The following is a 27,063-nucleotide window of genomic DNA, read 5'->3' as shown; positions in this document are numbered from 1 at the left end:
TAGTAAATTCATATTTCCCACTTATAGGTGGTAAGTGTCCAGGTGAGTTTTTGAAATTGATGCCCTTAAACAGTAGATGGAGAATGTGTAACATAATCTTTTTCTGTTTTGCCAAAATAAAAACATATAAGAAAAATTATAGATTTGACAGAAATGTGCCTAGGTTTCATTCATGTGTATGTACATGTGTGTGTACCAACTTCATTTGAGGGACATAACTTTTGGTTCACCCAGATACAACATGTAAGTATTTCACATTGTGGTGATAGAAACCATAGAAAAAAAAGGATATACAGCTTGTATATTTCCCAGATGTTGTATTTACAGTAGCTTCCGCAAGCAGACATTTCCTCAATTTGGGGTTTCCTTTCACTCCCCTTGTTACTATCGGCTCACCTGGTTGCTGTTGTATAAGTTGGGCCCCATGACATCCCAATAGATTCCAAGCAAACGACATGTTGGCCTGAACGTGTAATACTCTGCATGCCACATTTATCCTCTGTCCATAGGGTTATGTGTGAAATTAGTGCACATGAAACTCACTGGCATGGAAGGGGTTAAGAGCCACCAACCTATCAAGTCCTTGGGAGATTTTTGCTGCAGGTATTGTCATCTCATCATCAAATTGGCAGCTCTGAATGTCATTGCATATGTAATAGTGGCTTATTATTTATTAGGTGGAAGTGATCAATTGAGTAAATCTGCACAAAATTCAAAACTTAAAAAAAAAAATCTAATCTTCCAAAATGTATTACCAATTTGAAGATCATTTATAGAAATAGCTCATAGGAGGCTTTTGATTACATTAATTTGCCAATCTGAGAGAAACAAATGAATTCTAATATTGTATTGCCAATTTGAAGATCATTTATAGAAATAGCTCATAGGAGGCTTTTGATTACATCAATTTGCCAATCTGAGAGAAACAAATAAATTCTAATCTTGTATTGCCAATTTTAAGATCATTTATAGAAATAGCTCATAGGAGGCTTTTGATTACAACCATTTTCCAATCTGAGAGAGAAAAAGTAATTCTCATCTTCCAAAATGTATTGCCAAATTGAAAATCATGTACAGACTTTAAAACTCATAAAAGAGGCTATTGAAATTTCTGCAACCAAAACAATTAATGTACAGCAAACATCTTGTACGAAAGCAGAATTCCTTCCCCTTTTGAAAGTACCTTGATGAATAGAGGGAATTTGGATAAAACATATGCAGAATCAAACCACAGCAGGTTTGGTTTTCCGGAAGGGTCAATTATTAAAGCAGGTATGTTCCCACTTCTGATGCTTTAATGGCACGCCTCATCCTGCTGTCAACTGAGGTCAGGATGTCTCTGCAGCCAGTAGGGGCGGCTGGTTGCGTGCACTGACGTGTGGGACTCTGTTGGCCAGAAATCACCCCTGAGGATATCTTCTCACCCTACACAGCAGCTGTGTGGTTGACTGTAAAAGGCACCTGTAATTATTCACTTCATGGTGTCTAGCCTTCATATACCCCCCCCCCCCTTCTTTATTCTTGGCCAGCAGTATCAATAGCAGGCACATCAAGGGGCTTCTTACTCGCAAAAGACTTCCTACATGATCGCTTTTTCTGACACAAGTTTTCTCGCAACGTGCGAAGAGGTTTCGAGCTTTCGGAAACAGAGATGAGTTACCTCGGCAACCGCTGACAGCAGACGACAGTACACGCAACACCTGTTTCACAAACTCTGTGTCTTGTCAATCAAAACATGCAACCCTAAAAGTTCTGTCTTGCCTGAATGTTCATGCAACTCTTGAAGTTCTTTCTTCCTGGAGTGTGTATGCATATGCAGACACCATGGTGGTAGTGAATGCAGCAACAACACAGGGACCATCCTCTCAATCTTGTTTTGAGGATTAAACTACTACCCTGTTGAGGACAAGTCCCAAGTATTAATACTCGAGCAGGTGTCTATGGGAAATGTGTGTTGTAGCAAAATCAGTCCGTCCTCAATGGCTAAAATTGTTGCATCCATAATGTATGAGCACATAAAATTTAGCAAAGTCCACCTGGGAAAACATCCGATCATTTGAGTGACCAAATGTGATCAGGGAAACATGTTTTTTTTTAGAAATGTGGTTCAAGTATGCTTTCAGTTTCAGTGTGCTAAAAGATTATGAGATTTGAGTGAAATGTGTTTAAAAAAACAGTGTTCCCAAATGAATGTTTTTTGTAAGTGTGAAAACTGCTCTGTGTCATACCAGACATACAATATGTACATGTGGCAAATTGTGACTCAGACTCGTCACAGATTGCACCCTATGCGATGAAGATGTTCCTTAAAATTCATCAATGTGGCTCCAAATGCGTAAACTGTTTTCTCCTATAACCTCTAGAATTGTTACATTCTCAAATGCACAGTCACATCCTGACCACATTTGGAATGTTACATTTTTGTGTCATGAGTCACCAATTTATGCCATAAGTCAAAGCTTTTTCTCTGTGAGTTCCCCCCCCCCCCGCCATTATTTGTGCACACGTGCGTGTGTGTCTTCTTTTTTTTTTGGGGGGGGGGGGATGGAAATTGTACTATAGTTCTGTCAGTATGAAGTACATATTATGTAGACTTGTAGTGTAGCCTTCTAGATAGAATGTATGTTAATTAAACAGTGAGTAGATTCTGGAGGACCCCCAGGACGTCCTCTAGCATGCTGGGGAGACCAGAGCGAAAGAGACTTGGGCATTCCCCGAAAGAGGCCAAACATCAAGCCCAGGGAAGACCGAACTTGAGAAGGATCACTCATAGGAGAGCAAAGGGACACACTGTACGTCCTATGCAGTTAAGACAAGCCAAACTTCTTGAGCAGTACTTTTTGTCTGTGTGTCAAACACTTGCTCTCAACGTTTTGGGTATGATTTTTCACCATTGAATGGCTATGGTGATTCACTCATAATACATTATTTTTCTAAGAAAGGATGATATACGAAAGTGATCCTTTTTTTTTCCATTCCATATTATTCCGTCACTTCAAGCGAAGCATGACAAAGCACAAAAACGTGCTCACACTGAAACAAAGCAGGGCATACGTACACTGCACGTCACACCAGCAGAATGTCAAATTGTGCCATTTAGGCTTGTCATTGACGTGCACCTTTTATAGGCAGTTCCATTTATCCCCCCCCCCCCAAAAAAAAAAAGAAGCCAGCAGCTCTTTCTTTCGTTCAGATGTTTGCGGAACAACCACATTCCTGTGGGCAGCAGTAGCAGCAATAGCAAAAAAGCATTGGCCAAATACCAAAGTGTTGAAATTGTGTTGGTGTGGCCATGTATTTCTTTGTGGATTTAAAAAAAAAAAAAGAAAGAGAGAGAGAGAGGAAAAAGTCACTGCAAAATCTGCTTCTGTTTGGCGTGGCTGTGTACGTGTATTGTTCTGTGCATTTAAAGAGAGAGAGAGAGAGAAAGAGGAATAAAAAAAAAAAAGTCACTCAATAGTCTGCTTTTATTTGTGGCCTGAAAGTAAATATTGGTTCATTGCCATCTATATTTCCTTGCTTTTTCTTCCTGTATTCAATGAGCTAGATGGAGTAAGTACTATTCCAGACAGAAAGGAAACATTCCAGGCACCAAAATTAGTCTCTGAATGACTGCAATATACATTTACCTATTCTTTTTTTCTCTCTCTTTCTTTTTGTGAAAAGAATCAGTAGCACAGGAAATACACCACATGTGATAGGATCTCCCTTTTTCATTAAGCGATCATTTTGGTCGGAGATGCGCTATCCAGGCGTTCAATCGCAAATGATGTACGAGTGAGCAGAATGCACAAGGATATCTCATGTCTTTCTTTGTCATATGATTACGAAGAAAACTTACAGCAGCTACGATGACCACTTTGCCCATGTACATGAGGGCCACATGAAGGCAACTGTGTGTAGTTATTCCGTGGCTGTGTAATACATTGTACATCTGCAAGATTTTCTCTTGCACGTACCGGTACAGTTGACAATGTGAAATCTGTCGCATTATGCCCCCATCAGGGTGCCACATAACTTCTTTTTTTTTTTTTTAAACCACTTGCCTGGTCGGTCAAGCAGATTTTTCAGATTGTCGCAGAACACTTTCCCGAACTTGAATCGGGCAATACTTCCATTGTATGTAGCACCTTCCCCCCTGCTTTTTTGCACCCTTCATGTTCTACAATGTAGCCGTAGCACTATTACTTTTTATGAACCCCTGCAGAATTAATAGGGGTCTGTTCTAGATGTGATGCTGATTCCAAATACTCAGTCAGAGTGGAAATTACTGGTAAACTATAGGTTAAGGTTACTACAGTTTGTACATGTGTGTTATGCCAGTGATGTTCATTTGAATATACTGCATTGGCAGGTTATCTACTCTCCAAAGTCCCAAGGTTGTTCAAGAGAACTGTACACAAGAAAAATGAATATATCACATACTACGCCCTGTGGGTTACCCGGCTGGTAGCAAGCAAACACACTTTGAAAGGGGGGGGGGGGGGGTGGGGGGCTTCATTTTGTCAGGGATTCTGGGATTTTTCTGGAATTGAGGCAGGAAGTAGACAGGTGATAAATGGATAGGGCCAAGTGAGTCAGACAGTTGAAGAAGAGAGAGAAAAGCGATTATGTTTGGGTGCCAAAGGTCCATATAATACTCCAAGGGTGAAAGTCCACCTCTAGTCTGTGCCTCTTGAACTTTGTAGCCGGTGAGATGTATTGCTTTGCATTGTACCCATGTGCTCAAAACTCTTGCTGTTTTGGGGTTCTGTGAGGTTTGCCAAGCATTTCGGGGTTGTATTTCTAATTATAGAAGGATCACTCTACGCTGTACATGTAGCTTACCATATTCTGGTAGGGTTGTGATAATTGGGTGATTTAACCTTTCACAGATATTAACCTGTTCCATACGGGAACCTAGTGAGGTGTGTGTTAAGTCTATATGGGGATTTCAGAATTCAGTATGGAACGGGTTAAATATGCACATGAAATTGGCAAAAAAAGATATTTCTGTTCATATTATCACATGGTATTAAAGATTAAACGATTTGAAAGTGATATTGAACTTTTTCTATGGTTAACTTTTTGTAGTCTTCTTGTTTTATACCCTGGGGCTAGTACCTCACACTGTGGTACCCTGATAAGAAATCAGTAATTAAATTTAATCAAATAATTGATAAGATTCAGCTCAATAAATTCAAGAGTTAAACAATGACTTCCTGCTGTTGGCAAGTAGGAAGATACGACATGGATGGATATGTAATCTCAAAGCAAAGTCACACTATGTCTTCAAATTGTCTAGCTTCTCCATAGATCTGTCAAAGTCCATGTTGTTTACACTCATGATAGATTTCACTAACAATTGAGCAAATATTTCATAGGGATTCTTCCCTCCAGTGTTTTTTCCACAGCTACTTCCCATAATGTGTAATCCATTCGATTATTAAATGTAGTGTGTGCAAAGGAACATGGTGTGTGTGTATGTGTGTATGTATGTGTGTGTGTGTGTGTGTGAAGGGGTGTGGCGGTGTGGGAGGAAGTGGTATATAATGTACCCCAGGCACAGTTATTGGTTATGTTTATCTATGTATATTGGTTACATGTATGTTCAAACTTAGGCCAAAAAAAAAAAAATTGTTGCATTGGCGTAACATGAGATTTTCAAATAGGGTCGGTCGGGCGGATTTTTTTTTTTTTTTTTTTGCTACCTGCATTTTACGTGTAAAACTCGTGCTCAGCTCAGTAAACAGTTACAACTGCTGCACCGAATGTGCTGTGTTCGTCTATTCTACAAATCATTTATGAGGCCGATATTACTGGAATTATACCCCTTCACAGAATTTAAAGATGTGGAAATCCCTATCCTGAATGTTTTCACTTCATATTTTACTATTTTGACTTAGATAAGATAGATGCAAATTGACCCATATGTACGATCTTTTCATCGCACACGGCGATCTCTATTACAGTCCCACATATACAGATTCGTGTAAGTTCTCCACACAAGAAACCTATGGCAAAACTGTGCACAATACATCGCAGTCTGAATGCTACGTATACACTGGATAAATCTTGTTAGAGTACGTGTCCGTGTTGGAAACAGATGACGTACTGATCAAGGAAGGCTGTATGCGAGGCGCTAGATCTCTCCCTCGTACATCCGATATCCCCAGAGCCGTTTCCACTTCCGGGTTTGTGCGATCGCGATCGCAATCAACAAGATATTTGATATCGATAGCAAAAAAAAAAATAAAAAAACATGGGGTCGGCGGAATTTTTAGGGTCGGGCGGGTTACGCCAATGCAACAATTTTTTTTTTTTTGGCCTTATCGTTTGCCGAAGCCCCTGGTCGATCTGAGCATCTGAATTGTTTGAATCAAGCAGTTCAAGAATATGAATTTGTTATCCATAAAGATAGAATTCTGTTTGTAGTGTACTGTATGTGTCTGTGTGTGTTTGTATGTCTGTTCGTATATATTCCTCCAATAGGTGTAATAGTACATGTGTCATCAGCTCTGGTATAGAGAGCTGTTTTCTTGGCCCACTGTTGTGCCAAGAATGGCCAGTGTGAAGCCCAGTGCTGGTCTCGACACACAGCAGGCCAGACTGTGATGTGTTGACCAGTTGCCTGTCACGCAACATTCTCCTCCTCCTGTTGATTTCACTTCCACATTCCTGCATGACTTTGGTAGATTTAAATATTTGGCATTAACTCTGCATCCCAGTCAGTGACCTATTTGTGCACCAGGTCAATGGCAGTACTGGAGTTCGTGGTCTGCAAGGGTTAAATACAAAAAGCATAGATCTGTGTACAAGTTCATAAATTATAACAATTTGTTGGCAGTGAGTTTGTGTTTGTGTATGTGTGTGTTTGTGTTTGTGTATACAATGTGTGTGTTTGTGAGATTCCTTAACCCCCCAAACCTCAGACCTGCTGGAGAAGGCGCGTGTCATCCGCCAAGCCGACACCGAGAGGACCTTCCACATCTTCTACCAACTCCTCCTGGGAGCTAGCGAAACTATGAAGAGTGAGAAGACCTTTCTTTCCCCCTTACTCCCCTTGCTCCCATCCACCTCCTTGCTATATCTACCCCCTTCCCATCCCTCTGTGGTTTTAACTTTATTCATATAATTGTATTTAGGGATTAAGAAGTGCATGATAATGATGAATGAATAAGTTCAGAAGACATTATATGGAATTCCTTTGAATCGGTGTTTCATTTTTGTTGCAGTTAGGTTGAAGTGAATCTTATCCCAGAATCTTGTTAAGGGTCTTAAATGTGATTAAACGAAGATCCTCGTGTAGGAATGATTATGTTTGTTGAATTTGACCCAGAATTATGTAAAGACAAGCTAGATATGCTTTGATGTTTTATTCCGGCGATTCTGTTTTATTCTTGGTTTCGATATGCAAATTCAACTCATGAAATTACTTTACAAGACTAAATAGATTATGCTACAAAAGATTGGATACAAGTTTGATTGGATTACAGGTGTCCCCATCCACTCCCTTTTCAAAGTGATCGCATAGTTTTGGTTTAGAGCTAACTTTAGTTTTCTAACATTTTTTGGGTGAAATGATGGGAAGCCTAGTATGAAAAATGAAAGAGGATGTATTTCCAAGAGGGATTCAACATTTACATTTTATTTGATGAAAATCAGTTTTGAAATAGTTGAGATATCCAGAACAGAGCAATCCTAATAAAAGGTGGAACTCACCTTTTATACTGATTGCTTTGTTTTACTTTGTTTTTGGATGTCTCAGACATTCCAAAACCAATTTTCATCAAATAAAGGGTGAATTCCTCCAAGAATGGCATGCTGTGTGCTATTTCAGAAGTAGTCTCTAAGTATCTTGCAAAAAGTAAAAAGTCAGTCTTCATTTCCACCAGTACTATACCATCCCTTGTGAAGTGACATGTCCATAATGAAGAGATATGATACAATGTATTTTTATTTCTCTTCCCCCTCTCCCTTTCGATATTCTTCACCCTGGATTTGACAGAGGATTTCCTTCTGGAACGGACGGACTTCTACACCTACCTAAGCAACGGCAACGTGCCGGTTCAGGGCGTGGACGACGCCAAAGAGTTTGAGGCCACCATGGAGGCCATGCAGATCATGAACATGAACACGGATGACATCAACTGTAAGCAGACATTTCATTTCATTCCATTCCATTCCATTTCATTTCATTTCATTTCAGCCCATTCCATTCCATTCTATTCCATCCCATTCCATTCCAATCCATTCCATTCCAATCCATTCCATTCCATTTCAGTCCATTCCATTCCAATCCATTCCATTCCATTCCAGTCCATTCCAATCCATTCCATTCCAGTCCATTCCATCACATCCCATTCCATTCCATTCCATTCCAATCCATTCCATTCCATTCCATTCCATTCCAGTCCATTCCATTCCATTCCATTCCATTCCATTCCAATCCAATCCAATCCCTTCCATTCCATTCCATTCCATCCCATCCCATCCCATTCCATTCCATTCCATTCCATTCCATCCCATTCCATTCCATTCCATCCCATTCCATTCCATTCCATCCAATTTCATTTCATTTCATTTCATTCCATTTCATTTTTTTCCACATCCTGATAAAAAGCATAAACAAAGAATACAAGAACTACAGGTGTATACGTAGAACATTGGAACAATACAGGAACCTGTACTGTATACGCCGAATATTTCGCGAGGTTTTTTTATTTTCACGAATTTCGCGAGTCAGGTGCTGTTCGCGAAATTAAAGACACGCGAAAATATTGACCTACAGTTGTATGTGAATGTGAAGTACGCTATTGTACACTTCTCCGTTCAGTATAGGACTTCACTATCACGAATTTAACCACTTGCGAAATCGGGAATTCCCAATTTGTGAAAATTTAGACTCGCGAAATATATTGCGTATACGGTATAACAATTTGACAAGAGACAAGTGCAACATGAAAACAGTTATTTCAGTTTGTGGGGGATTAACATAGACCCATTGGTCTCTCTGTGGCTGATCCCAAGAATTACAGCTAAAATAGTTACATTAAAGCAATACAAAACACTAGAAAACTGTACTACATAAAGAACAAAATACAGAAGAAAGCAAGAGTCATCAGGGGTCGCACTTAACTTTTTTTTTAACTAGCCAGGCGGACTACTTAGAATCAATTTTAACACTGAAGCAATATTTTGGCTAGCCAGACGGACTAGTAACTTCAGAATTTTATGATTTTTAGCTAGTCCGACGTGATTTTGGGTGGCCAATGGCCAGCGGACCATCGCCAATTTCGAACCCTGGTCATCAAAGCGAGGTGTGTATACACTGAATAAAACTGAAAATTTGTAGCATATCTTTATGAACAAGAAAGAATTTATACATATTCTTTTTAATATTGAAAGTCTATTAGACAACTTTAAAATATTAGGCAAATCATTCCAAAATGAAGGTCCCATATATTTGGAAGTGTATCTTGAAATTCAGCATATTAAATTGGGGATATACACTGCATTCATTTGTCTAACTATAATTGTTCTTATTTTGGATGAAAGAAATATCAAGATAAGATATCACTTGGGAGGTTTCCAGGGCAATGGACAAGGGAGGAGGGTGATCACCAAAGTAGAACTTACAACCTGGGAGGTGTGGGACTATTTGAATGATTGAGGCAACATTGAGCACGCAATAGTGGAAAGTCCCTCTCGTTTGTAGAAACTGAAACTAAACATTATTTGGCCTCCACACAGAGAGACCTCCAAGAAACAATGAATGATGTGTTGAAATGGCTGTGCAGGGCTAGGCAAGATGGTGCTAAATGGTGCTGGTGTTTTTCTGTGCACTCCTGTGCATTCAACTTTGATGTATTGAAGAAGGTTTTGAAGAGGCATCGAGGGTCCTTGTAAGAGGTCAAGGGTCACAATGTGTACCAAAAAAAAAAAAAAAAGCGTGTGTGCGCGTGTTGTCACACACAAACACACTGCTATAGCTTCTGACCCCCTGAGCATTGAGAATTAAGGGTTTCTGGGATGAACACTGAACTAGGGCTTTCTATAGCTCAGTCGGTAGAGCACCGCGCTAGCAAGCCGGAGGTCTCGGGTTCGAATCCCGATGGAATCCATTTTCTTTGCTCAATTTTCCACTAAGAATTTATATTCTTTCTGGTCAGGTTATTCTGTCTTTATTTGTTAAAAAAGAAAAAAAGAAAAAAAGGCATTGTGACATCATCAAGCAGGTAACGCTGGAAGTGCAGAGGTGACGCTGGTGGATATGCTAGTAGATGAATGAGAGTGACGATGGTCAAGCAGAATCCCGCAAGGTTTAGCAAAGTGTGTGTCTATTTATGTGAGAGGGTGTGTGTGTCCATGTGTGCTAGTTGGGGGCATACACATAGGATGTCGAATGATTGGTGGAATGAGGAATTTAGAATTAGAGTGATCAAGTGCATTTTCATAATCGTGGAAATAATGGCCTCTCTTCACAGAGAGCTGGGCAGCCTATCAGTAAGATGTACATACGTCAGGATGCATTCACAGTTTCTTATCAGAGTACAGAATGTGCAAACATATAATTCTAGAGCCTGTGATAAAATCATATCTAAACTTAGCCGATTGCCTGCATGGATCGATGCAGGAAAAGGGAATGTGAAATAATCCTCCCCTAATTTTGTTTTCATCGATCTGGAACAGCATGTGCGTAAACTTCTTTTGCTGAGCAGAGTTGCCGAAAATGTGCTCAAGCGAAAATCCTCAATATGGTTTGATGGTCCTGTACACCAGTGTCCCTAATGCCCTGTAATCTTTTCCTCTTGCTTTGTGCTGCAGCTGTCTTCAAAGTTGTCTCGGCCGTGCTGATGTTTGGCAACCTGGACTTCAAGCAGGAGAGGAACTCGGACCAAGCCACTCTGCCAGACTCCACAAGTAGGTGGTGTCTGACTAACTGAAGGAAACCAGTTTTGGGTATCACACATCAAAGATAGCAACAACAACAAAAAAGCTAAGCTTTGGTGTCGCTATATTCACATGATCAAAGAAGCAACAACAACAAAATAAAAAGGGTTGATAATACACAATGCTTTTCCTGTCGAATTTCTTATGTTTGTTTGTTTCTTTGTTGTTGTTTTGAAGTAGAATTGTGAAACAAATTTGTATGTATTTCAAATGATACCAACCATTTGTTTCTTACAAGTAAACAAGGTTGACTAGATAGCCTATTTTGAATGTACAGTGTATGCGAAATAAGCAGGAGGTGTATTATGCATATGCATGGCAGTGCCTTAAGACAGTGCCTGAGACAGTATGACAAAATGGGTAGTTGAATGGAAGCTGCTATGAAAAATATTTTTTGAATTGAGAAGAAGAAAAATTATTTTTTCATATGGGTTAAGACTGCTTGGTGGATGTGGCTGCCGTACAACTGTATAATGAGATTTCCATTCTTTTTATTAAAAAAAAAGAAGAAAAGTTATAATGTTACTGTTAAGAAAATGCAGGGAGCCAAAAAAAGAAAAAAGGATTATTTAGCTGCAGGCTAACAGTATCCATCCCCCTTGCTGTTGTTTTCTCCATCAGTTGCCCAGAAGATCTGCCATCTGCTGGGAGTCAACGTGACAGAGTTCACCAAGGCCCTCCTCAAGCCTCGCCTCAAGGTCGGCAGGGACTTCGTCAACAAGGCCCAGAACAAGGAGCAGGTAACAGAAAACCTACCTCATTGTCAAAGCAGATCGAGCATGAGATTAGGAATAGTAGTGAAATTGCACTTGAGTTTAGGTATAAAAGTATTTAATCGACATGATTACAAATGGACATATGATTACATAGTTGGCAAATCCTCAGAGCTTCCAATTCGTATATCATTGTCATATTGTTTGGCTTTATTCATCAAAAATAAGAAAATTTGTTTTGTTTTAACCTCAGATCTAAATCATTTGTTTTTTATTTGATTAGAAAAATAAGTTACTAAATATGGTCATGCTTTCATGATATGTTCCTTTTTTTATGGCCTCTGCAACAAAGTGTTGCTGGTGGCATTAGGGAACTTTCGATTTAAGGACGTGAACGCTAATTTTGCGTGTTGTGTGTTGATGGAAAAATACTATTTACGATGTCATATGCTCATTTGCATCTGGGATAACCCACTCGGCCGAAGTGAACGCATTTTCCAAAAGCGCATATTATAAGGGACAACAGATCGAAATGTGCATACGTTCCGGGTTGGTTGCTTGCTGTGTCGCTCATTTCACTGCATCCTCAATCAAAAGCTATCTATTATTTCTCATCGGCATCACTAGGCGTGTCTTCGTCAGCCCGAAGTTTCAAAATAGCGCGCTATCTTGCGGTTACCAAACTAGTCCGATGTCAAGATAGCGCGCTATCTGTGTAGTGAAGATGCAAATAGCGCGCTATTTAATCGGGAAAATTTTCCCCGAAATCTTGGTCTAGTTCGTGAACTAGAGCGCTAATTCGTGAAATTGCGCGCTATTTCGGGTGCGTCTCCATCAGCCCGAAATTTTCTCGATCCCTCCACGCTTCTGGTTAGCCAGCTGGCTATTGAAAGCGCATGTACAAGCTTTAGTGATTGTGTATAGTGCATACACTCACGGCGTATTCAAGGATCACATGTGTGTACTAGGCCTACTGTTGTTGACATCTTTAAAACCAGGGAGGTGATTCCGTGCATGCTAGCTGTTTTTTGTAAACTTCTTCTTCTGGTCCACTCTACCCTAGCTAAAGATTCTTGCAGATTGTGTGTATTTTGGATTTGTTTAAACATTGCAATTCGTTCATTTCATATAAGATGTGTCACTGGACAGAAGAGTAGCGTTATTGATATCCCTTTGGAGAGAATTTGCTGTACTGCTCACCCCCCTGGTTGTAGTATCGTACATACGGTGTTGTAGGAGATTTTGAGCGGGAAATCCACCTTCGAACAGTGAGCTAGGCAGAGTAATGATGCAAAGTGCGCATGCGTCAATTTTTCGGACTTATTTCCCGAAGTAGGCTGTTCGAGCTGATGAAGACGCACATTCGCTCTATCGGGCTATTTTCTAAGACCGCAAAATGTCCCGCTAGTTTGAACTTCGGGCTGATGAAGACACGCCTACTAAGAGCTGTAGTCTGCAGAGGTTTTGGAGCATTTGCTCATGACTATGACTCCTTCCCTCCATCTAACTCTTTCCCTAAGGTGGAGTTTGCCTGCGAGGCCCTCTCCAAGGCCATCTATGAGAAGCTCTTCAAGTGGGTGGTGGCCAGGATCAACAAGTCTCTGGACAGGAGCAAGCGCACCGGAGCCTCCTTCATTGGTATCCTGGACATTGCTGGCTTTGAGATCTTCAAGGTAAGTCATGGCAAAAATATTTAGAATACAGTTGTACACTGTACACGCGTGCCCACACCTTGTGCCACACCGGTACGCTGATACACCACAAGGTGGCCTGTACTTTATCAACAGAAGAAGAAGAATGATATTACCCCTCATGATGTTAGTTCTGTTTCAGTTTGTGCTTGTTTTGGGATTATCATTTTTTTTTTCAGTTTGAAATCTCAATTTGTACCAGTGAAATCATCAGAACAAAGCAACAATGTTCTCATCAATATATGGGCATTTCCGTGAGTTGTGCGACATGACCACCAAAATTTTACCCACATATTTCAGGACAACTGATGATCTTACTTTGTTAGCCATAGTTTGAAGTGTGTGAAACCAACTTTACATTTAAGAAAAGTTCTCTTTTGTGCATTAGAAACCTTTTGAAACCAGAAAGCATTTTTTGACCTAAAAATCCCTAAAAATGCATTTTTGTTGCTCTTTGCAATTATTTTTTATATTTGAGGCTCAAATCAAACTTTGTTTGGTTTTACAAATCAAAAATATATTAATCTAGCAGTAAATAAAGTGGAGACCTCGATATAAGATATTTTTTCGGACACCAGCGTGCTCTTACATAGCTTGAGAAGCTGCTGTAACGTGAGTTACCGAAACATGAACTTTTTAACCTAGCAATTTTACTATGCTCAACTGAGACATGGTATTTTGGATTATCAAATGACTATGCAGCACACATCCAAGAAATATGATGGGACTTATAGTCTTTGCTTCAAATTCTCATAACAGAGGTCTTAAAATTGTAACGTGAGTTACCATGTAACGTGAGTTACCACAATGTAATGTGAGTTACCGACATGATTTTTCTTTAATACCAAGAAATGATATGAAGGTTGTGATTGTAAGTAACCAATGAGTACATGATTACTGAACTCTTGTGGTCTATTTCCAGTAGATTGTTATTCTCTTGGTCTCTCTCTCTGTCACCAAACCAACTGGTCTACATGTACAATGTATTAATTACACATCACTTGTTCATCGTTAATGTTAACTTCCGAAAGAAACTGTTCCATATTTACTATTTAATATTACAGTGCATGTATACTGATCTGTTACGAAAGTTGTTAAAAGACAATTCCAGGCTTTCAAGCAGGATAACGTAAAAAAGTAGGAATAAAGTAGGAACAAAATCTTTCAAAAAGTAGGAAAAAGTAGGACATGAGAGGAAAAAAGTAGGGCATTAAAGAAAAAAAGTAGGAATAAATGAGGACATGTGCAGGCTTTTTGGAGTAGTTTTCGTCAATACTCACCAGAACTCTTGATGTTACATGTAAATCTTAATTTGTACTCACAACCCTGCTGCCTCAGCCTCACTATTGCTCCTGGGAGAGCCTGAAAAATACAACAAAGGCAGACGTTCGTTAGAACAATGTCAGGTAACAAGCACAAATGCATGTTCAACCGTACAGTCAGTATGAATCTTGATCACTTATTACAATACTTACATAGAAAAGACATAATTTTGTGATTGACATGAACACCTACCATATATGTGATCCTGCATTGCAACACCAACAAAAAGTTGCCAAACATGGATTTTTAATTAAGAGCAGATTCTGAAAGAACAAACTTAAAGATGAAAATGATGTATATCTCGATTCAAATGGACTCTCCTAACCGATCCTAATATTGGAATGAAAGCACACACTTCGGAAAATGTGAACTGAGAAAAGGGGCTCCTGGAGTATAGCATTTATTCAAGCGCTCAATCTTTATCAAGCCGTGCTAGCTGTGCAATGAATGGAACAAATAACAGAATGTTAACCACTGGAGCTACAACAATGAAGAGATTATCAGATTAAGCTGTGCATGCTTTATTAACATTAATTAACATTATTAATTAACATTATTATTAACATTAATATTAATTTTCAGAAAATATGAAAAACTCAAGACTGGCTGGATTGGCCCATATCTATTTTCAGTCCTAATACAAAATCAGTGCATGCGACTTTTTGTTAGTTTTGTGATGGACGGTCACATATCATCCCACAAAATATGACATAAACATTCCATGATGTGTAAGTTATACATTTATGCCAAAGGTATGTTATACACTTCCATAATTAAAAGATGGCATCTTTTATCTACATTCATTTGAATGTTTTGAAGTTGTGAAGATATGTGTTTCATTCCAAAATGTAAAAAAGATTGGAAATAAGGATATTTGACAAAAGCAATTTTAAAAAAGATGACACTTTTATCTACATTCATTTGAAGTTGTGGAGATATGTTTCCTTTAAAAGTGTGGATATAATGGATATAAGGATAGAAGGATGTTTGACAAAGCTATTAAGTGATGCTCACAACAACTTAGTATGCTTGCAAGTTCCAGCTGAATGACCATGAGATATTCAATGAATTGTAGATTCCAAAAGATGCCCATCTTTATTAATTATGGAAAAGTCCCCCCCCCCAGTATAACATACCTTTGGCATAAATGTATAACTACTTATATGTAGCACTCAGTATTAGTCTCTGAGAGCATGGAGCTACTAACAGTAGCTCCATGCTGAGAGCATGTGTTATCATATTACATTTCTAGCAAGACATGCATGAAGAATGGGTTGTCTCATGACAGTGAGGCCTTATGAAGTGAAATTATATCTTTCCAAGAGACTTTCAATTTCAAATACATGTAAGCACTTAACATGTGTTCAAACATTTCAAAATAACAGGATGATTTAAACTACTTATATGTAGCACTCAGTATTAGTCTCTGAGAGCATGTGTTATCATATTACATTTCTAGCAAGACATGCATGAAGAATGGGTTGTCTCATGACAGTGAGTCCTTACGAAGTGAAAGATCTACCAATGCATTGACATCTTTATTTTGCAAATCCTGGCCCACTACAAATCTACACACTCAGATACTGTGAGTTTATGGCACAGTGTCCACAACTGAATTTCAAGTGATATAGATTATCTTCATAATCATATGATATAGATGGAAACACAAGGCAAGCTCAATTTAAAACACTTAAACCAATAGAACACAAAATATCCAAAGAGAGAGAGAGAAAAAAAGTAAATACTTTACATTTCAGCATCAGGGAAATGTAGTATTCTTGCATGTAGAGTAACATAACGCTGCAATATAACCAAATGACTCCACTTTACAAGATGTGAGGAGCATACATGTACATACTGCTTTTTGTTTCTCACTATCTGTAGTCTTACCGACTTTATAGGGAGCAAAAATGACTCTATTTTTTGATAATTTTCTGTAGATAACAAATGTTTTCATTTCTTTGGTGTTCTGTTGATGCTAGATTCCATCAATTCTTGAATCAACTTACATTTGTTAATTTAGAAAGAGGTGTAGAAAATAATCATTCTGTACTTTCCAATGACTTACTACTGTTTGCAATATTTGCCACATTTACTGGAGATAGTTAATAGTTCTTTACATTCAACTGTTTTTTTCAGCTCATCATGACCCTTTTTGTTGAATACACATACAGCTATTTGACCTTTTCAAGAAGATTCTCCATTTTGCAATTATTCCAGGCACTTTTAAGTTCATTCAATATTCTTGAAATCAAACTTCTTCATATATTTTGAGAATATTACATCCTTCCGCCTTTGAAATTTTGCATTCTCCAGATATTTTGCTGGCTCAGTATTTCAGCATGTTAATCTTATAAACTACTCTTTGCAAGATCTGGAGAATAAATAAACAGTGACTGCCATTATCATTTTAGTCCTTGCTAGCTTCTCTGATTTCTCTGGTTGTTTGAGAGCAAATACACTCTAGAAAATCTGTATATTTACCATGCAGTTCCCATTCCCCCCCCCCTTAAATACAGTGTATTTGTGCCCTTTCAATTTTGATACTCTTTACTGTTCTGTTGGTTTTCACCTTCAACTTACAGTTTTGTATGTTGACACAATTGGCATACACATCCATCCATTCACTTTTTTCTTCTTTAAAAAGTTTCCCTGTCTCACATTTTACCAAGACTCTTTCAGACGGTTCAATATTTTGGATATGTCACTTCAAATGACTCATCACACTTTGACTACTTTCATTACGAGATTTCTGTTCTACCATTTTCTCACATCTTGTTCAAACTACCTGGGTAATAAAAAGATGTTCAGCGTTAACTAAAATTTGCAAGATCTGTAGAATAAAAAGACATCATGGCTTCTACTTTTTCTGCAAGTTGTTTCCTCCAAACTTAACAAACTGTTCTTGGCAGTTCAACTTAAAACATCCACACACTTGCTCTTATTTGTGGAATATGCATTCATTATCTTTCCTAAATGCTCTAGATGGTTTTTCTCTCTACATATTCCTGATAGTTTGTAAGTGTCGTCAGGAAGTGAACTTCAAAGTCTCATGGTTTAAACTTCAATCAATCTTTAAACGTTACTGAATTATTATTTTTGTGTTCGTTTTCTGTGAAGTTCCTCCATATCCTACTTTCTTTTAAGTTCTTCGAGGTAGAATGTCTTACCTATGATGCAATTCAACCTCTTAAAAATACTTGCAAGATGTATACACGCCATCAACTTTTAAGATTGTCCATAAAGAGGTTTCTGCTCTATTAGTCTTTATCTTTCACGATGGCTAAGTAATTACTGTTGTTCTCACTCCTTGTTAACAATTTGTGGGATCTGTTAATTAAACATTTCTTTTTTTGTTCATCTGATTTTTCAGCAACTAACTTTCCTCAGCTGTTTACCTTCAGATGAATTAAGGTTTTTAGTAGTCATATCTACCATCTGCCCATGATTCAAATAGATATCACAAGTCATATGTCTCATGTTAAAGGTCCAGTTTACCTTTGGGAGCAGTGCTTTTGATTTAGCCTCAGTAATATGCAAGTTTCATACAAATGGGTCCCTACCAATCCATGCTTTCTTGGGAATAACTCATCCTCACATCAACCAGATCTAGTTTCTGTGGTGAAACACTTACTTTTATATTAAGTTTTTCATATTGCAATCACTGTTAATTATTATCAAAACATATATTATTGAAGGATTTCAGGCAAAGGGGATCTGAAGGTGTCATTTCTTGTTTTGACATGACCTTTACGATTTACGTAGTAAACCATATTTTAGCAAAGGAAATTTCTGGTTTCTGAGGATTTGCATTCCAGCACATGCATTAGACATGATATGCTTGAACTCTACATCCATGAAAACTGGCTGTAGGCAGCATTTTTCCCTCAGTTGTATTCTTTGGAAGTCACATGTCAAATTCTACTTTTAAGTATATGGCAAGCTTACCTGGTAATTTTGAGCGATGATGAGAGCTTGTTGAGCGCTGCTCCAAGTCCTAGGCTGCAATATAAGTGGGATCAATCACATCTGCACAGGAGGAAAAACTGAGGCTGGCAGCAGTCTTGTGGTTGATTGGTTTGTGTTATCCCTCTTTCATGCTGAAGAGGCTCTCCCCACCAGTAAGAATCTGCAACTAGAGTCTACTCATCATTTCTGAATATAAACTATTCAAGTACCGGGTAGCCTTGCACATTTTTTTTTTTTTTTTTTTTTTTTTTTTTTTGGCGGGATTTTTCACCAAAAAAGTAGGAAAAAGTAGGAAAAAGTAGGATTTTGAGCAAAAAAGTAGGAAAAGTAGGGACAGCAGTAAAAAAGTAGGAAAAAGTAGGAAAAGTAGGGCCACTTGAAAGCCTGCAATTCTTCTAAAGCTGCATGGACCTTGTTCCAGCAAATTATCAAAATTTTGTGATAACTATTAATAGCCTCCTGATTGGGATAATCACTGCATGATTATTCTTGAAAAGTTTTTGTAATTCAAGTGATTACTATTTGACATTTCATAGTTTATACCTACCTATATAGACCAAAGCCATTGTTTATGAGGCTGAAACATTTACATGTATGAACAGAATTTTAAGATTGGAGCTCGCTTCCTGCTGTTTTTTCTGAGATTTTTGAGAACTGAACATTGTGAATTTATCTACTCTGAGGTTTTAGCTATATTGTTGCAAAATCCTACAATGAAACTTTTCCATGTTTTCTGTAATTTACTTTACATGCTGATCTATTACCAAAAACCTGTTGAATGTGAACCTCATTATCAGACATTTTCTTTAAGAGCTGGACAGTCATGTACAAAAATGTACCTTAAAGCAAACTATCAACATTTTGTGATATTAATCAGGGCTGCACACTAACCCATTTTTTCTGCCGGTCTGACATGTCTCTGTCGGACTGGTAGATGCCCCATTTTACCATTTTTTACCGGTCCGAACAGAAAACTTACCGGTCAACAACGGCAACCTAAAAAAAACATTAAATTACTTGCAAACTTATTTTCTTGTTTTTATGGACGTACCCCCCCCCCCATGTACATTTTACTAATTAATGTCTTTTTAAACTTGAATTATTTATTGCACAAGAAATAAAAAAAAAATGAGAAAAAAAATAGAATGTTTGTTCGTGAATTACAGTGTAAAATGATAATGAAAAAAAAAATCAGATTGTATCATGCGTTTGTGACTTTTTCTAAACATCGGCGCACGAACTTGCTGCATAACCGTGATTTAATGAATTATTTTAGCTGTGATATTTTCTGATGCACGAGCTACAAGGGGTTCTTTATTTTTCTTTCGACACTCTCTTCGCCTTTGTGCATGCGTTCTGAAAGGTACACGACATGCAGGGCCGAATTCGCAATCCTCTTTGCGCCCATTTCTACCTCAAATATCAGCGGGATTGTGACGATTTCATGAATTACTTCGGCTGTAACATTTTATGATGCACGCGCCAAAAGGGGTGAAAATGTGTCCTTTATTTTTTTTGCCGATATAAACTCTTCGAATTTCGTAAGTGCGTTCTTAAAAGATGTACCACACGGCCGAATTCATGATACTTTTTGCGCCTATTTTTACCTCAAATATCAGCGGGATTGTGACGATTTCATGAATTGATTCGGCTGTAATCTTTTATGATTCATGCGCCAAAAGGGGTTGAAAATGTGTCCTTTATTTTTTCCCGACAAACTCTTCGAATTTCGTAAGTGCGTTCTTAAAAGATGTTCCACACCGCCGAATTCATGATACTTTTTGCGCCTATATTTCTACCTCAAATATCAGCGGGATTGTGACGATTTCATGAATTACTTCGGCTGTAATCTTTTATGATTCACGCGCCAAAAGGGGTTGAAAAATGTGTCCTTTTATTTTTTCCCGATAAACTCTTCGAATTTCGTAAGTGCGTTCTTAAAAGACGTTCCACACCGCCGAATTCATGATCCTTTTTGCGCCTATATTTCTACCTCAAATATCAGCGGGATTGTGACGATTTCATGAATTACTTCGGCTGTAATCTTTTATGATTCACGCGCCAAAAGGGGTTGAAAATGTGTCCTTTTATTTTTTCCCGATAAACTCTTCGAATTTCGTAAGTGCGTTCTTAAAAGATGTTCCACACCGCCGAATTCATGATACTTTTTGCGCCTATTTCTACCTCAAACAATCTAATTATCAGCGGAATTGTGGCAATTTCATGAATTACTTCGGGTGTAACTTTTTGTGATCTCATGCACGCACCAGCTAAAATGGTTGAAAATGCGTTATTTTTCTCCCCACATTCTCTTCGCATTCCGTACATAAAGATATACGACACGGCCGAATTCACGATCCTTTTTGCGCCTATTTCTACCTCAAATATCAGCGGGATTGCGATGATTTCATGAATATCTTCGGCTGTATTCTTTCATGATGAACGCGCCAAAAGGGGTTGAAAATGTGTCCTTTATTTTTTCCCGATAAACTCTTCGAATTTCGTAAGTGCGTTCTTAAAAGATGTATGTGTACCACACAGCCGAATTCATGATACTTTTTGCGCCTATTTCTACCTCAAATATCAGCGGGATTGTGACGATTTCATGAATTATTTCGGCTGTAATCTTTTATGATTCACGCGCCAAAAGGGGTTGAAAATGTGTCCTTTTATCTTCTCCCGATAAACTCTTCGAATTCGTAAGTGCGTTCTTAAAAGATGTTCCACACCGCCGAATTCATGATACTTTTTGCGCCTATTTCTACCTCAAATATCAGCGGAATTGTGACGATTTCATGAATTACTTCGGGTGTAATCTTTTGTGATCCACGCACCAGCTAGAATGGTTGAAAATGCGTTCTTTATTTTTCTCCCCATGATCTCTTCGCGTTTCGTATACATAAAGGTATACGACACGGCCGAATTCACGATCCTTTTTGCGTCTATTTCTACCTCAGATATCAGTGGGATTGCGATGATTTCATGAATTACTTCGGCTGTAATCTGTTATGGGTTGAAAATGTGTCCCGTTATTTTTTTCTCTTCGCATTTCGTAAATGCGTTCTTAAAAGATATACGCCACGACCAAAAATCATAATTCTTTTTGCGCCTATTGTCTCCTCAAACTTCAACGGGATTGCGATGATTTTATGAATTATTATTCGGCTATAATCTTTATGATGCACGCGCCAAAACGGGTTGAAAATGTGTCCTGTATTTTTCTCCCAATAATCTCTTCACATATCGTATACATGCGTTCTTAAAAGGTAGGCCTATACGACACGGCCGAATTCACGGTCCTTTTAGCGCCTATTTCTACATCAAATATCAGCGGGATTGCGATATTTCATTAATTATTTCGGCTGTAATCTTTTGTGATACACGCGACAGAAGGGTTGAAAATAAGTTCTTTATTTTTCTCCCGATAATCTCTTCACATTTGTGAATGCGTTTTCAAAATTATACACTGCACGCAGGGCCGAATTCGAGATTCTTTTGCGCCTATTATTGTTTACTCAAATTTCAACGGGATTGCGATAATTTCATGAATTACTCTTTGGCTGTAATCTATATGATGCAAGCGCCAAAAGGGGTTGAAAATGTGTACATTATTTTTATCCCGCTAATCTCCTACCATTTAGTACATGCGTTGTTAAAAGGTATACGACACGGCCGAATTCACGATCCTTTTTGCGTCTATTTCTACCTCAAATATCAGCGGGATTGTGGCGAATTCATGAATTACTTCGGATGTAATCTTTTGTAATGCACGCACCAGAAGGGTAAAAATGTGTCCTTTATTTTTCTCCCGATAATCTTGTTGCATTTGTGCATGCGTTTTTGATAACCGACACGGCATGCAGGACTGGATTCAAGATCTTTTTTGCGCCTATTTATTTCCTCAAATTTCAACGGGTTTGCGTTGATTTCATGAATTGTTATTCGGCTGTAATCTTTTATGATGCACGCACCAAATTAATATGTCCTTATTTTTTTTTTCTCCTCTATAATCTCTTCGCATTTCGTACTTGTATGAGCTTTTGAAAGGTGTACGACGTGGCCGAATTCATGATCCTTTTTGGGACGATTTCAACCTGAAATATGTAAGCGGGACTGCGATGATTTCATGATTTTTTTTTTCTCCCTTGTATTATCTCTTTACATTTTATTAAGGGCCGATATCGTGATCCTTTTCGCGCCTATCTTCATTATGAGACCATTCTGAACGAATGAAAATATTCATTTACTATATCGCTGAATATAGAATATGTTTTTACTTTTTCTAAAAATCGGCACAAGTAAAATAGTTCTAACATGTCAACTGCCACGCAGCTGCGAAGCCGGGATCGGATCGATCTTGCGTTAAAAAAAAAAAAAAAAAAAAAAAAAAAAAAAAAATCATGAGTAAAATGACCCAGAAATGCGTGCGCTTCTATCAATGCTTCTTGTCTGGCATGACCGCCGATCGCAAGCAAACGAACAAACAAAACGGGATCGGGGAAACAATCCATGCATTTCAACAGTTACATTGTACCGTACATCCTTTGCATGTGTATTGCATAGCATGGCAGTGCGTGAGCAGCGCCAATGCGCAAGCGAGCGCGAATAACTGGTCGACTGCTAGTGCTCAAAACTAATATACAATTGTATGTTTACTTTACAAATTGCACCGGTAGACATATTCGAAAACTTGCGTAAAACGTGTTGAACAATGCGATATCTTGCATTCTGTTTCTCCCTGATCGGGGCTGATCTTTTTCTTTCTACTGACCCCGCCAATGCTTTTTTTTTACTGGTCATGTCGGACCGGTAACTTGTGGATTTCCTGAAAAGTTACCGGTCCGACAGTGACTTTTGCCGGTCTTGACCGTCGGACCGGCGCCAGTGTGCAGCCCTGTATTAATAGTTAGCCTCCTGATCACAAAATATTTACTATTGATTCATGTTTTTCATTGGGATTTACTGCTTCAGTCTGCTTGATTACTCTAGAAGATACTGGTATACTTTTTGCATGTATGTACAATTTAAATAATGGGTACTTGACATTTCATAGACCAAAACCATTGTTTTTTAAGGCTTAAACATTTATGAACATGTTTTATTAAACTGATCAATACTGGTAGCAGATAACTAAAATTTATCTGCAGTTTCTGTAATTCAATTCTAATTTCTGTACCAGTTTAGTATAAGAATTTGTAAACAAATCAAACATACAAACAATTGATTATTGAGTAATTCAAACAATTATCAAATAATTGGAATATAAATTGCATTGTTTAAAAGTTAAAAGATTTATTGAAATATTCATTTCTGAACCTTTAAACTCTCCACAGACTACATGGACAGGTCTCTAGTCTCGTGACTCGGTGTATTAAATGGAATAGTTTATGGATGACTTGTTTTATCTAGATAGCCTGAAATCCATTTAGTAAAAAAAAACAAAAAAACAATCAAATCAAATTCTCAATCAAATCTTCAATTTCTGATGCATTTGTTAACTGGAAAAGAGTGTAATTTAATGAAATAGACTCTGTTTCATATCATTTACAATTTTTGTCTCAGTACAAATGAAAGCTTGGAACACGACTCAATTAAAAATGAAATTTATCTTCAAGTTGGTATTCTAAATGTAAAGTTTCCTGCCTTTTGGTAATCTCATGGATAAAATGGGATTAATTACTGTCAGATCAATGTTCAAATCAATTTAGATTCTTTATTCATGGAGTTTGTTTGTGAAAAAAAGTTGTCTTGGTAAGTTTTCTTTGGATTATTAAGACAAAAAATCGTCTTGTGATCATGTGGACAAACTGTAACGTGAGTTATCGTAACGTGAGTTACCGCTTCACATGACGATACCTGGAGAATGTAAGACAATTTGAATTTTTACCATACTCGGTGATGTATGTTGTTAGTCCATGACTTTGACACAATAGACTTTAAAGTCTCTCTGTTTCTTGTTTGAGGAAACTTTTGAATATAAGACATGCCAAATTTTTGCATGTCTAAATTATGTAACGTGAGTTACCAACATTTGTAGTGTTTTTTCTCATAGTTCTCGTAAGAGTCTGTGGATGTAATGTTGCTGTGAGGTAGGATGGAGGTGCATGATACTCATTCACATATAGTAACTCATATCACTAATTAGGTTTTAAGGATATTGATCTCAACGACCTAATTTTGAGTTCAAAATGTAACGTGAGTTACCGTGGAAATGCCCATATGTATGAATAATTTCAACACTTCATAATAAAAGAATAAGTATAATTATGTGTTGTATCCTTATCTGTTATATTTCTGGAGCTGGGTTGACAGCCATTGTCCTTGGGTCATCTTGTAAACTACAATGTATCCCAACTCGAAGGCTCATTGAAGGCAGTACTTTCTTCTTAACCCGGGGGGGGGGGGGGGGGGGGGGGGGGGGGGGGGGGGGGGGGGCTCCGAGGCCCCCCCCTCAACGTTCTGCACGAAGTATCGCTATCGCAAAAAGCTATCGCCGCAACGTTTCGTGACTTTTTTCTTTTGAGTCTCTCGCATCTTTTGACACCAAATTTGTGATGCCCGGGCACGCAGTTTCGAAGTTACGCATAAATATGTATGTGCATGTCAGACCAAAAATTGCTCAAAAACGTGAATTCGTGTACAATTTCAGTGCAAACTGTGCTTACAGGCAAATTTCATAAAAGCATGATTATTTGGGGGTTTTATTGATTAAAATCAATTAATAACATATTTTCTTGTTCGGAACAATGTCACGGACAAATTTCATTGAAAAAACAATGAAAAACATAAAGTCGAAAAAACAAGAAAATGCATGAGAAATTCAAAAAACAATAAAATACTTCAAAGAAATTTTTTCTGATGGCACAATTTTTTTCTCTGACATTTGCTAAGGACACTAAAAAGAATATTTACACAAAAAATGTGCCTGTTTTGAGCTTAAGTGATTTATATCAAATTGTCTGATTTCATGCATCATTATTTAGAAATTAGCATAATTTTTTTTTTTTGATTTTTTTTTTAAATTTAACTTCATTGTACTTTAGATTACGTCATAGGCAATGTGTGTGCCAATTTTTGTCGCGATTGCGCTGTCGACGGGCGAGATCTGGAGGGGGGGCCTGGGAGCCCCCCCCCCCTGCTCTGTCATCTACCTAAATAGGCTGGCCTAGTTAGGGTTAAGGAATCTTGAAAAACATTTCCTCTAATCCGTAGGAAGGGGATTGCATCAAACAAGGTTTTGATATTGTCTCCTGCTCCATTTGGACCTATGAAAAAAAAAAATTATGTTTTGTGCAACTGAGCCAGTGTCTTAGAATGTCTCCTCACTTCTTAATCTTCTTCTTCTTCATCATATGTCACAATATGCCTGGTTGTATTATGGTTCTTATGTCATGGTAATAATGAAAATGTACAACATGCTAGCTTGTGCTAATTTAGATACTCCAGTTACAGATAGAATATTGCTAGAGACAGGAAATCTAACCATATGACTTTGGATAGATACTTTGTAAGCATCAAACTGGACGTTTGGAATGTCTGGATTGTAGAGGGGTGTGGATCTGACGCTTTCGTTTGTTGCTCCCACAGATGAACTCGTTTGAGCAGCTGTGCATCAACTACACCAACGAGAAGCTACAACAGCTCTTCAACCACACCATGTTCATCCTGGAACAGGTAGGCTGCCCCGCCCCGCCCCTCTTGCTCCAAGTCCCCCCGTAGTAATCACCCATTCCTGATGGTTCTTGCTCTTTTGCCCTGTCTATGCCCTTGTCTCCTCAATCATTGTTTGTGTGTACGTGTGTCTGTGTGTGTGTTTCTGTGTGCTTCCATTATTATACCTCTTGCTTTATAGTTTGAGTGGCCCACATCTCTGTAAGTGCATCTTTTTTTGTGTTCTCTCTTTTCACTGTCGCAAGGATTTTGTTCAAACGGTTTAATATAGGTTGTGCGCTCGTTTCTATTTGTACAGTGTATTCCCTTCAAATGTGTGTATGTTCATACACACCTTTATTTTGTATTACAATGACTTATTGTAAAAGCATTGTATTTGAAAGAATTTATCTGATGTTGGGGGCGAAATCTGAATTGACTCTGGATCTGAGTCTGTTGTTTTCATGAGAACAGAAGCCTGAAACCCAAGACCTCAGCAAAAATGAAAAGATTCATGGAGCATGCTCGCTTGTAGAACAGTCTAGAGAGGACCTTTTCTCGTTTTCTTTGTTGTGGGTAATTGAAAATGATCTGTGATAGCGGTCTTGTGCAATTTGACAGATATATACATCCTGTGATGTATCACAGTTTCATTGTGTGAAACACGGTAGAGTGCGGAACATGGGAAAGCACACGCTGCGAATGTAAAAACAAGCAACAGTAATTACTCACGCTGAGCCTTGAAAGTAACAACTCCATTGGTGGAAAAGGATCCACTAGAAGCA

The 27,063-nt window shown here is 38.2% G+C and overlaps 1 protein-coding gene across 1 annotated transcript in view; it reads left to right on the top strand.

Moving 5' to 3' along the window:
* LOC140231401 (uncharacterized) overlaps positions 1-27,063 on the top strand; it is a 166,191-nt gene that overhangs the window by 89,784 nt on the left and 49,344 nt on the right. Inside the window, exons 8-13 of the mRNA XM_072311526.1 lie at positions 6,912-7,010; positions 7,988-8,131; positions 10,807-10,902; positions 11,554-11,672; positions 13,166-13,318; positions 26,216-26,302. Coding sequence (XP_072167627.1) covers positions 6,912-7,010; positions 7,988-8,131; positions 10,807-10,902; positions 11,554-11,672; positions 13,166-13,318; positions 26,216-26,302 — 698 coding nt within the window. The remainder of the gene's footprint in view (positions 1-6,911; positions 7,011-7,987; positions 8,132-10,806; positions 10,903-11,553; positions 11,673-13,165; positions 13,319-26,215; positions 26,303-27,063) is intronic.

Source organism: Diadema setosum, chromosome 8 (assembly GCF_964275005.1).
Source record: "Diadema setosum chromosome 8, eeDiaSeto1, whole genome shotgun sequence".
Lineage (NCBI taxonomy): Eukaryota > Metazoa > Echinodermata > Echinoidea > Diadematoida > Diadematidae > Diadema > Diadema setosum.
Note: the sequence above shows the minus strand (reverse complement) of the source record. Positions and strands in the feature narration are given on the sequence as shown.